Source organism: Ammospiza caudacuta, chromosome 13, assembly GCF_027887145.1.
Source record: "Ammospiza caudacuta isolate bAmmCau1 chromosome 13, bAmmCau1.pri, whole genome shotgun sequence".
NCBI lineage: Eukaryota > Metazoa > Chordata > Aves > Passeriformes > Passerellidae > Ammospiza > Ammospiza caudacuta.
In genome coordinates this window covers 8,869,544-8,882,312 of record NC_080605.1, presented here as the reverse complement: position 1 = coordinate 8,882,312, position 12,769 = coordinate 8,869,544, and the positions used below count along the sequence as shown (strand labels likewise).

Here is a 12,769-nt window from a genome sequence, read left to right as displayed (position 1 = left end):
TGGGGCACCTGGGAGAACTGAGAGCCAACAGTTACATGAAGGGCCAAGGAGCCCTGTGATGAGATAAAGAGGAGGATTCCCTGAGTATGGAGAGGAATATCAGATATTTCATGTTATTAGCTGTGCCCCAACACTGATCATGCTGAACTAAGTAGGCTGCTGTAAAAAGAGTATCAGCACAGAATTTCTTATTTCACAAGAATGAAGTTACACTGTACTTTTAGCAAGTTTTCTTACATTAAGTTTCTGCAGGATCTCATATGTTGACTTGTTTTTCCAGTCATTAATATTTACATCTGGTTGCTGCTCAAGTTCAGAAGCATTGGGAGTACTAGATTGTCTCTTGACTTTTGAATGTTTTGGAAGATCCAGCTCCTCCAAACTCTTAAATACAGGAGCCCTGAAAAATAAGTATTTAATTTCTTCATGGTTCAGAAAGTATTTTAATAATCACATAAATCATCACTACTATTTACACATAGCCTTACTCTTCTGTTTCAGTGATGCTTAGGAAGTCAAGTTGTTCAACAACTGCTCCAGATATTAATGTCTGCAATGAAAAATTGAAAACAAATTTCAAAATATATACAGAACTATATAGCTGTCGTCTAATCTCAGTATGTTGCTGCTGGTTTCCATTGAGAAAGTAGTTTTTTTTAACTAAAGTTCCAAATATTTTATGCTTTCAGAGTATTTTTGCTCTTTCATGAGGAAAAAAAGCTTAAGGCAGCAGAAGTCTCCTGGGGCTGCTGTCTCCTTTTTGCTTGTGTTCCATTGTTCTTTTGTCCTGTCCAGCTCCATCCAGCACTGCCCACCCCAAAATGGAAACACTGAGACTGAGGATTTGCCTTCCTCAGAGTCCTGCACAGTCCCCACGTTCTGGAGCCCAAAGCTCATTACTCCAGGGATGGCTGAAGGCCAGGAAGTTTTCCTGTCAGCCTCACTGATGTTTCAGGCAAAAACTACAAAGAGCATTCCCACTCTCTGCTCATTCCCCAATCCAAGCATGCCTGGCCTAAGTTTGCACATCAAATGCAGTTTACAAATACATCTCAAAAGATTACAGAGCTGAAACTCAGTGCTGCATTTATCTGATGTCATTACAATTCATTCACTCTGAATTTATAGGAATTCCCCATTTATCTACTGCCAGAGGAAATGTACTGTAATACAGCATTTTTAGGACTGCTTTTGATTGTTCTCATTAGCTAAATAAAACTGAGTGTGTTTTGTGAACTTTTATATTCCATTTTCATTGTACATGAGTTGCAGTAAAACATTGATCTGTTACACTGTGAGATGACAGAATATAAAAACCCTGCTTTGCTTTTATTACTGGTGCCATTCATTCTTTGCCTTGCACATCTGCTTGAACACATGATGACAATGAAGGTAATAATCAGAAAAGAGATACAAAACTTCTGAGCATACAAATTTTTAAATCAGATTTGATATACTTTATAGGAGAAAAAGAGCATTCACCCAATTAGAGATACACATTCTCTCTCAGGCATGTTTAACATGTGCACCTAAATGAAGCAGCTGAATGCAACTGACAAAGATCAATATATATTTTGTTGGAATAAATGAAGTATTCAAGAAAACACCAGGAATTAAGACATGTCCCTTGTTCTTGTCCCAAATCCTCCCCTAGGACAGAGATTGCAGCTCAGCTGCTGCAGAGGCACAGGGTGCCCAGCAGGAAAGGCACCCACCACCTTCTCCACTGGCCTTCAAGTCAGACAAACATTTGTTTGTATCTTCCCATGTGCTCTGTTTAATGGCTAACAAATAAAGCAAAGACCAGTGACTGTCACCATCTTAAACCCTTTAAAACAACTCCTTACTGTTTATATTGGACAAAGATCTTTCCAGAAGGTCAGTGAGTATGAAGGCAAAGTTTACTCCCCAATGGCTGTCCAGAGTAGTGCTTAGAATAAGGACACAGGTGGATGGAGAAATTTCTTGTCTGATAAATCTTTCTTGCAAGGCAAGAAAGTCATTGCAGTTAAATTCAAAAAACAATAACCAAACCAAATCACAACAACAACAGCCCTGTAGCCAAATGAAAGGTTTGCCATGGGCAGTGATGGCATCTGCTATAGGAAGAGTCAGTGGTACCAGGAGAGACTCCATGACCTGCATGTGAGCAGGAGAAAGACATAAATACTTAAAGATTGCAAGGATATCTTAAACCATCCCAGCTAGAAGCATTCCCTTTCCCAATGACCCTGCTCTTCTACAAATTAATGATCTTCTAGGGAACATAAAGTCATTACTCTGTCTTTACTCTTCTCTCTTACAAAAAAAGTATAGTTCAACAGGTGTAAACTCAGATTAACTACCACACAGGAGTATGTAAAATCAGCACCTGTCTTGGTAATTTTCACATTTTAATGAAGGAATGTTCCTGCTTTAAGATTCATTCAAACAGTAAAGATGTTAAAACTAGACTTTAGTTCTTGTAAGAATTTTAATATATGTGAAGCACCTTTTTTCCCCCTCTGTGATTACCTAATCAAAAGAAATCCCTCAGTGCTTGACACCGTGGCTTTATGCTTTGGTAGTAATTTCACAAGATTGCCTAACAAAAAACACCCCTTTCCCTTCTGAAAATCCTCTGTGAAGATTATGACTTTCAAAAGACACATCAAAAGGAATGAAAATAAACCCATGTTTCTGTTGAGACAAAACAAACAGTACTAAATGTCTTGACTCCTTATTTGTATGAAACTAAATAAAATCACAAGTCACATAAAGCCCCAAAGTGGTAAGAATACATGTAGCAGTATCAGGAGGAAGAACACAAGAGTCAGCAGAGACACCTTACCTGTACTCTGTCAACGTGAACCTTCACTCCTCCAACGAGTCCCTTTCTAAAGGCTGCCAGCATATCCAATATGGGATTGAATCTGCTCCCTCTGCAATGTGAAACAGAACTCCATGAATCTTGTCCTCAGGTGAGCCCCACACTGCAAATGCTGCTTCTCTCCCTCCCTACCTGATGTTGTCCTCCCGGATGAGCACCACGAACAGCGGCCGGCCGTGCATTTTCCAGTACTGCTTAATGAACTGCAGGGCATTCTGGGCAAGGAGGAGCCTCAGTCACAACACATCCCAAAGAACACAGCCAGCACAGCACACAGGGCAAGACAGCAGAGCACCTACAGCCCTGAGAACCCAGCAGCCTAAAAACTCCTCAGCTACTACAGCACCAACAGATTTCTGCAACAGAAAGCTGCTGTCAAGCCCTGCTATTCCCTAAGTGTTCTGAAAATACTCCTAAGAAAATGCATGGATCATGGAGCAAAGCATGAGACAGGGCAGTACTCTGAACTACAGGCAGCAACCTAGAAAAAGTGTGTGGGGATCCAGGGCTTAAATCCCAGTCACTGGGATGGAAGCACCAGGGCCATCTTCTGTGCATGTGGGGAGTGAGCTCTGAGCTGCTGTCAACCTTAGAGCAGGTTTAAATATTTGTGCAAAATCAAGTAGTGTTTCCTCCATGTAAGGCTTTCATATCTCCTGTAAACACCAGTCTTGTTCCTTTTTTCAGGCAAGAACATTTGTTCTCCCAAAGAAACTAATGATGATTTGCTTGCTGCCCTACAGCATTCCCAGTCACTTGGGGGGCAGGATTTTTTGTCTTAGAGAGAAACTCACTAGAACTCATACTGGGCTGACAGGATATTTGTCTCAATACAATTTCTAGCTGCAGGTTTATTTTTGTATTATAATAATACACACTGTACTGCGTTCCCCTTTCAGTCTCCTGTTTCATCAGACTGCACAGTTAATTCTTCTGCAGACTATTTTTGTCAGTTACTCAAATGAAAAGTTACAAATACCTTAATGTCATCAATCAACATCATAACATCCTGAGACATGTAGAAATCACTGAGATCAAAAATGATCGAGTAGCAAACTACAGTCTTGCCCAGGATTCGATAAATCTGTTGAGAAAGAAAACTTCCATCAATCTTGTCTTTAAAACATCCCTCAGAGCCAAATACCAAGACTTGAACATCATAAAATATGTATAAAATAACATTAGATATCAATTCTAGTTAAAATTACAGAGACTAAATGTTTATCTGAAATATTTATCAATAATGAGAATATAAACATTTCTTGTAATAACCTTTGATGTTCCAAGGCATCCTATGGGTCTGTCCGGTCTTCCTGATAATCCCAATTTCTCATTGACTCCCAAATGGAAGTAAGCCTGTGAAAAAGAGTCATAAAAACTGATAAAAACCTAGATCCCAGCCTTTTTCCTGCCACATCTCACAAAGAAAGCTGTGTGCAGTCTGCTTTGATTAGAAAATGATTCAGAAAATGTGGCTGCTATTGCTGTTCAGGGCTGTGTTTCCTAAAAAACACTAATTGTTTCCTATAGTAGGTCTTCTTTTTAACTTCTTCCTCTGATTACTTTTCTATTCTCTGTAAGTAAAATATTTGATTTTTCAAATTGCTTATTGAAATAATTTTAAAGGATCATTTGCATTTATTGGCTAGTCAAATTTGCCTTCTGTTATGCTTTTCCAGAGTGGATACAAAAGTAAAAGAGTAATATAGGAACCCTTTAAATGTTTTTCTACAAATTTGTAAAATTAATGCATCAGCAACACAAGCAAGAGGGAATTATCTCATTATTCACAGCTTGATTCTTATTAGTTATTTGTGCCTGTCATTCAACTGATGCAATTTTGCAAAAATAATCTTCCCTTATTACACTGTATCAGTACAAAACCATAAGAAAACAACTAATCTGTGAGCATTACAGTATAAATGCATCAGTTAAACCTGACTGAAAGATGTAATTTTTCCTTACTTGGCCTGTTTTGGGTAAGGAACACACCATTTCTGCAGAATATTCAGAATTCTGAACATTTTCCAAAGTTCAATCTTTCTTTGTGTTATAGGAAGATAATTCAGAAGCAAGTGAAAGCAAACACTTGAACAAACATTACACTCAATAGCTTTCTATTGCTGTCAGCCTGGGGTCTTCCTGGTCCTGCCCATGCTTCTGCACTAATACCAAGAGCTGTTTAAAAAAGAAAATAAACAAAATTACCTACAAGACCTGTTCATCCAGAGTAAGGAACTGGATTCAAGTGGGGCAGGATGGAGACATCAGAACACTGATAGCCTTTAATAACCCACCTGTACATAACAAACAATGCTGACCCTCTGCTCAGGTAAATAAGGGAGACTGGAAGAATGGCAGCAGGGCCAGTTAATGCTACAAGGACCTTCATTTTACTGGAATGCAGGACATGATTGCAATATTGTCTGTTTCCTTGAGGACTCTGTAGCTTGAGGCCCCTGTTGGCACACAGGCTGCTGCAGCAGTTTCCTCCTCTAGTGAGAGTTCTCCAGCCTGATCTGTTACAATCAAAGCTCAGATGCAGCACCAGGCACAATTCATTCAAGTCCAGCTGCTTCAAGCACCTTTGGGTTTTTTTATTAAAAAGCCCTTCAATTCTGGATTATTAAGCTGCTAATAGCAAGAAATGGCTGTGAAAGCAGACTGGGCTGTGGGGTTGATTTATGAGCATGACCCAAAATGCAGCTGTCTTGCACACCATCTGCTTCTGTGCTCCCTCTCCTCCTCTCAGTCTGTGCCCAGGGATTCTGCTCCTCTCCTGTGCTGTAATTCCACTCCACATGTGCTTTTTTCCTGTGTATTACATGTATCTTGTCCCATTTTATTGTTTATCTCTTTGTTCTCTTTTCCCCACTGCCCTCTCTTTGTGGATATCTTTACATGGCTTAAAGTTCTACTTTCAGTCCCCATCCATTTGTTTTACAGTACTTTTTTGGACACATGCTTGTTAATAAGTCTAGAGATTTAAACTGTTACCATGTGCTACTAGAGCAGTTCAAAGATTTCTGATTAAATTAAATTCTCCTTAGAAATGACAGCATCAGAGTAGGGAATATTGAGATCCATATTTTCCACAGATCAACCTTCTATTCCCCAAAATACATTGACTGTTCCACTGTTGGCTTCCTTTCCCCTCAAAGGATGACAAATACTGCCAGGAGCTTTTGTTTGTTTGCTTTTTGGTTCATTTTGGTTATTGGCATAAGCCCCAAGATCAAACCCCAGTTTTCATAACATCCCAAACACTCTCTTTACTTCACAGCTCTGGCAGAGCCTTTATTAGAAGCCCATTAAGAAGAGGTTTTGTATCAGGTGAATTAATATTTTCATGGCACTCCTTCACATAGTAAGTTTTGATGAGGCAGCTGTACCTACCCATCACGAGGATAAAGGAAGTGTCAGAATTGCCAATGTCTCAACAGCTTTAGAAAAATAAATCCTAACACAGACTTTTCCATAGATAGGAATTTAAGTGATAATAATAAAACTTAATGAAGGTCTCATCTTTTTGGCAGGGAAACCAAAACAGTGATGGATGACAGAGAGACAATGTATACCTTTACAGTAAAGTTATGGAGTATTCATTTGTTAAACCAAAGTTTCAGTACAGAACTTCAGGACAGATACAGAGAGAACATATTTTGGAATATATTATCATGAAAGCTACTGAGTAAAAATGGGTTCAGAAATGAACAAGGATGAATGGAAACATGGATTTTTCTCTTCCCCCTGTTTTAGTGCTTCTCAGGTGTTAGTGGCAGCCATTATTTGGGGTAAGCATTTTTCTGAATAAGCCACAGCCAGGTTTAGCACATCCTTCATCCTCACAAACTTAAGAAACCCACAATATGTTGCTATATTCTCTAATTTTGGATTGACTTTTTTCCTTGTATCCTACAGACTCCTGATACATCATGGCATTGGCCATGTGACCTGATTTCTGAGGGAGAGCCCTACACAGAGATCTGTTCTACAATGGGGCTGACAAACAGGACCTGTCACTGCACTGCCCCACACATTCATCACTCTCATGTGTGACACCATTTGCACAACACAGGGGCAGCAGGAGCTTTGTGTCTGACGTACAGCCAGGACCAGCAGGGCCAGCCCAGGCCTGGAAGGATGTGATTAACCCTAAGGAGACTCCTTGCCCCAATATAAAACAGATTCTTCAGGGAGGATGAAGGGGATGCTGAAGATGATCCTTCATCCCAGTCATTTCTAACTGAGCTATGTTAAATGTGCTCAGCTAAAGGGATAGACCAAGAAGGATTTCAAACCCAAAACTTCCTGGATATAGTCAATCCAAAGGAAACAGTGACAGAGATGTGGATATTGCCTGTGCCAAGGGCTGCACTATGAAATCCTATGATGGTTTATGCCTACTGTCTTAATCTATTTCTTTGACTATTGCTCATTTGCTTGTTTCTCCATCAAGATTCATTCAGTTTACCAAGCTACTAATGTTATTAAAATTTTATTATTCATTCATTATACTTTGAAAGTGGCTCAGGCAATAAGCCTAATCAGATAATACAGAACATGTGGGCTCCTACATTTCCCTGAAAGCTGCAGGAATCTGTAACTTCCAGTGCCAGCACACCTTGCAACTGCTTTAGGAGGACAGAAATATGTAGACAACAGCTTAGGGAGATACAAGGCCAATAGCTTGATATAAATCTTTGTTTTTACAAAAGAAATATAGAGATGGAGAAATAATTTTAAATGCAGAATTCCTTACTTTGACAAGTTCTTTCTGAGCCCATATCTGAATTGGTTCCACCTGCTGGGGGGTCTGAGTTTGGATTCCATATGTGTTCAGAAATACTTGCAGGCTACAAATCAAATACAGATAGATTTAATGACAAATCACAGAATAGTTTCAATAATTCTCTTGGCAGCAGATGTATACAAGTAGCAGCATTTTATTCTACACCATTTCAGATGTATTGTTTAACCCTTCCTTAATACACAGGTACTCAACAAAAGCAAATACATACCGCTGGCTTTCTGCTATCAGGGCCACATGGACCACCAAATCATTTTCTAAGGGACCCTGCAAAATAATGAAAAAATCATTACTGGCATTGCTAACTAAAGATTTTATTCAATATAGCATGACCAAGGTCAAACAATCCACAACTATGACAGACAGCACTGCCTGCATTGCTTTTTCTTGTGAGCAAAGGTGTGAGCAAATTGAAAGATTTATAAATCTTAAGAGTACAGGAAGCCTGTCCTACCAATAATAGTTCTGCAAAACAAATTTTGGAGAATTAGTAATAAACAGATTTCTGGTAATCATTACACTGCTTGGATTAGTTGGGGGTTTCTTTAATTAAGAAGAACTACATAGGGAAAACATTTTATTTCATACAAAAATTTGGAATTTATCCAATCAGTATATCTCCTATATGCCTGATATGACCTAATGTTTTGATAAATATTTTTGTAATGAGCAAAATTATTCAGCTTTTTGGGTAAACAATAAAATTCCCTTAGAAATAATGACCTATGATTTCAAACCTTTACTGTGAAAAATTGTCATCACACAGCTGCTCTTTAGTGACATGAAAGACATAATACATTTACTGCAGACAGCTCCATTTCCTTGCACTGCTTATTACACTGACACTTCATGTCTGAAATAAATACCAGTATTTTACATCAGGAAACCATGCAGATAGGAGTGAATTCAACATGTTGGGTGAAATCATTGACTTGACTCTCTGTGTTTTGATCTGGCAGAATGAGCCATGAACACCCCCGGTCCTTGTTCATCCTCTGGCATTCACTGACTGTAGATCAACATAACTAAGAGCAGCTCACATTTTCATTGCTAAAATGCTTTTGTCTGCTTTTGTCTAGAAACTACCAGAACATGAATGACAGAAGTTAAACACATCTTCTATCAATTGTACAAAGAGACAGCATTTTTTGTGATGATAGAGGAATAGACATTGATTTAGAAGAAGAGGTTCAGAGGGAACACTTGCTTGCTCAGGCAGCTGTGAGCTGTGAGTCTTCATATCAATAAAGATCTTAGGGATTTGCAGGAGAAATTCTTGGTAACTTTTTCCCAGAAGTCTGTCAGCACTACATTTGCACTAAAAATTCTGGACTTTTTGCCACATGAAATGTTTCTGATGAAAGTATGTGCACAGAGACTAGATGAAGCAGTCAGAAGTTCAAGCAACATTAGATTTTCCTGCTCAGAATAAGATCATTGTGCTATCACTTGTATTTATACAAACAATAGGGAAACTCAACCCAAAACTCAGCCATAAGCATTGTGTTTAAACAAAAAGCAGAGCCCCCCCAACCTGAAAGTGAGAGAGCCCTTCCAAGAGTAATGATTTGCACACAGCCTGTGATCTAACCTGGGCAGTGGCCTTTGAGCTAAGACTCAGTTCCCCTCTCACTGAAGAGCTGAGCAGGACTGTGTAAGCACAGCCTGTAAATTGTACATAACCCATGAGTTCTGCCTCACACACAGCCAAGGACAGGATTCACTTACAGCCAGTCAATGGTGGTTCTAACACAGGCCAGAACTACATAAATGCAGCTACAGCACAACTGGCACAACACAAAATCTGTGTGAAAAACTACTAGACCTTTGAGAGTATTGTGGAAAAAATATAACTATCATTGCAGTACAACTACAGGACTGCTGCAACATTCAACAGAAAGTTACTGTCATTTGACATGTCACAGCCTGGAGGATCACAAGTAGTGACCTAGAGAGACACAGATCAAAATAATAGATAAAACACTCAAAAAAAGGAAGGCACCTTTTCCAGTGGTGATTGTGCTATATAGTATTTGCTGTGTATTTTAATAAAAGAGATATGGAAAAGCATTAAACCGCTAAATATTCCACTAAATAAATCTTCTTGTTAAAAATTCCATTTTAGTGTCTTGGCTTCCTCATTTCTAATAAGGCCAGCTCAGGTATTGTTCCCACAACATCCATCACTGTCTCCCCAAGACACCAGGACAGCCCCCCTGCCCAGGCTCCCCCTTGGATCCTTGGCAGAAGGGCTGGTTTCAGCTGTATTCTGCATGCTGTGCAGATGATAAATATACTTCAGAAGAACAAGATAAAAGACTGATTAGTTGTTCTTCCTCTCCAAAAAGGAGAATAAAAAAAGATTAAAAAAAAATTCACAGTTTTTAACAAGGTTATAAACTGCTGGAGGTAGGATAAAGGGAAAAATCCCTGACTCCATTCCTGGCACAAGGAGACAAAGCAGCTCAGTATCAGCCTCTCACTGCACAGATGTAATCACTGTGCCTTTCTGCTTCCAGTGCCAGGAAACCTCAGAACTCTGAAAAAACCATTCATTGAGCATGTCAGAAAGGGGGCAGAGCATTGGAGAGCCTGATGGAAATGGCACCCACAGGGATTCCTGAGCACACGCAGTGAGGAGAGGCAAATGGGAACAGCTCACAACAGGAGAGGCTGCACTGCCCCCCCATGACCCCTGGCTGCTCCTGAGCCACACCCCAGCTAACCCAGGGCTGCCAGGCACCACTGACCACTGCTGACCACCCTGTGCCCACTGGCACTGAGCTCCTGGCACCACTGACCACTGCTGACCACCCTGTGCCCACTGGCACTGAGCTCCTGGCACTGCTGACCACCCTGTGCCCACTGGCACAGACACACCAGCCCCTGAAATCAAACACAGCACACTTATGTGCCTCAAATTCCAAACCAGCATTGGCAGGTTTAGAACTGTGTTAACTGTGGTAGGCAATTGTATTAAAGGGAATAAAGCAAGGACATGTTTACAATTAACATGACAAAACAAATCATCCAATACGGCTCCATCCAAATTAGACAGGCTCTAATCCTAAACATAAAAATCTTAAAATATCTCAGCCTATCTACAAGTAATAAATTTAGTTCCTTATTTACATGTTATCTATTTCCCTGAATAAATAAACAAAATAAGCAGTTTATTATTTTGACTATTCTCTTCCCAATTCTCTTCATCACTAGGCATTAATCTTAATTCCCAGTACCTGAAATAAAATCCTTACAAATGCTTATTAACTCTACGCAGTAAAACATTAAAAGAATACAGTAATCACATTCAGAGAATCCACTTATTTAACTGTAACCCTAAACACATATTTCAACTTAACTCAGAACATAAAATAATCCTACTCTGGCAATTTAGTCAGATTATGATTTTTTGCTAAAGATGAAATTTACACAAGACAGCAATAAATCAGCTTTCACATGTGCCAGTAAAATACAAAACAATTCCAGAAAAGCCCCACCCTAGCTCACTTCTCAAATGTTATTGTTACCATCCAGGCCCTCCCCTACACCACATCCTCCCAAAAGAGGATGCAACAACCCCAACCAAGATGGAATCTCCTGAATGTGGAGGCACTAAAGAGGAGTCACAAAAGAAGCTCTTGAAGGAATTCAGCTCTATAGAGTCTCCCTGAAGCAGAACCCTGCAGGATCTCCTTTCAAAGCAAAGGGAGTAGGGCTGGTTCCATTTCTCTGGAACTCCTGGAGGGGCTCTGACCTGGCTGTCAGGAGCACAAAGCACACACAGTGTCCCAGTGTGCTCTGAACACAGACTGAGCCCACAAACACAGCCCTGCTCCAGCACCACACTGGCACTCCCCCAAGAAACAACATATGGACACAGCCTCCTCAAAGTGGGAAATAACAGGTTCTGCCATTGAATTAGGTGAAAAAACATTTCCTTCAAACTATAAACACACCAAATGAGTACTGGTAGCCATTATGTTTTTACTGTACTGCTCATTTGAGGCCTGTTTTCTACAAGCAATGAGACTGTCCTTGATCTGATTTTCTGATGCACTCCCACTGTAATTATACACAGTTATATATACACAGCTTTCATAGCACTTTTACCTTTGGAGGTCTATATTACCTTACTTTCCTTTACCTAATTCTTCATTGATGCTTCTAAGCTGTAAAAATAAGGTTGGAATATTTGAAACACTTTCCATTGCTTGCTTAAATCTACACTATTGTGTGGGTATCAGACATATTTTTGTAGTGGCACCAAAGCCACAAATATATTAAATTAATCACATTTTCAGTGGCAAGTGTTTAGAGTTTATAATTAATGCAACCACAAAATAAAAATATGCCTACATGGAAAACATATTTCTTGAAGAAATATTTACTTAGCACAGAGCTTCAAATAAAAATTTTAAAAGCCTTCTTTTTGGTACATTTCTTTCAAAACACAGTATCACAACAAAATTTATATACACAGGCTTCTGAAATGTTTACATATCCTTGTTTATTGCTTACAGGAATAAAATTTAATACAAATGGAAATAGTTTTCTGTTCAATTTAACTGACTAATTCTTTAGCTATATGGAAAAGAGAAGACATCATTAAAAAGAAGAAACTACTTTTGATTTCTAAAGACATCATTAAGATGTGCTGTGTTCTCATTTTGTATGGTATTTTTAGTCATTTTCCCTGCACTTTAAGGCAAATATGATACTGATTTTGCATAAATTAGCTCAATTAGATAAAATGGCATAATCAAATATTCAGACAAACTGGTTAAGCAAATCTAAAACATGGATTAAAAAAGCCAAACTCAAGATTCTTGTCTGGAACTTGAAGACCTTTGCTGGTACAGCTCCCCTGAGTCATGTCAGGGCACCTTTAACCTTCTCTTAACAAGGACCCATTTGACATCTGCATGAAGGAATATTTTGCTCTGATACTAGCAGTAAAACCACCCAAAATACTGCAGCAGCTGTTCCAGTACAAACTATCCCAAAGAAATCCCACAGCCTCCTGGCTGGCATGCCAAAGGCCTGATGCCACAGTCTCTATTTCCCACTAATTCAGAAGGGCATCCCTC

General features: G+C 39.3%; 1 protein-coding gene across 2 annotated transcripts in view; it reads right to left on the bottom strand.

Annotated features, from left to right (window-relative positions):
- Positions 1-12,769, bottom strand: part of PHKB (phosphorylase kinase regulatory subunit beta) — a 66,420-nt gene that overhangs the window by 17,169 nt on the left and 36,482 nt on the right. For both annotated transcript variants that reach the window (XM_058813297.1, XM_058813298.1), the window contains exons 15-22: positions 7,891-7,946; positions 7,632-7,725; positions 4,142-4,225; positions 3,849-3,953; positions 3,002-3,084; positions 2,831-2,921; positions 489-550; positions 238-400 (exon numbers count right to left, since the gene is read on the bottom strand). In XM_058813297.1, the coding sequence (XP_058669280.1) occupies positions 238-400; positions 489-550; positions 2,831-2,921; positions 3,002-3,084; positions 3,849-3,953; positions 4,142-4,225; positions 7,632-7,725; positions 7,891-7,946 (738 nt within the window). The remainder of the gene's footprint in view (positions 1-237; positions 401-488; positions 551-2,830; positions 2,922-3,001; positions 3,085-3,848; positions 3,954-4,141; positions 4,226-7,631; positions 7,726-7,890; positions 7,947-12,769) is intronic.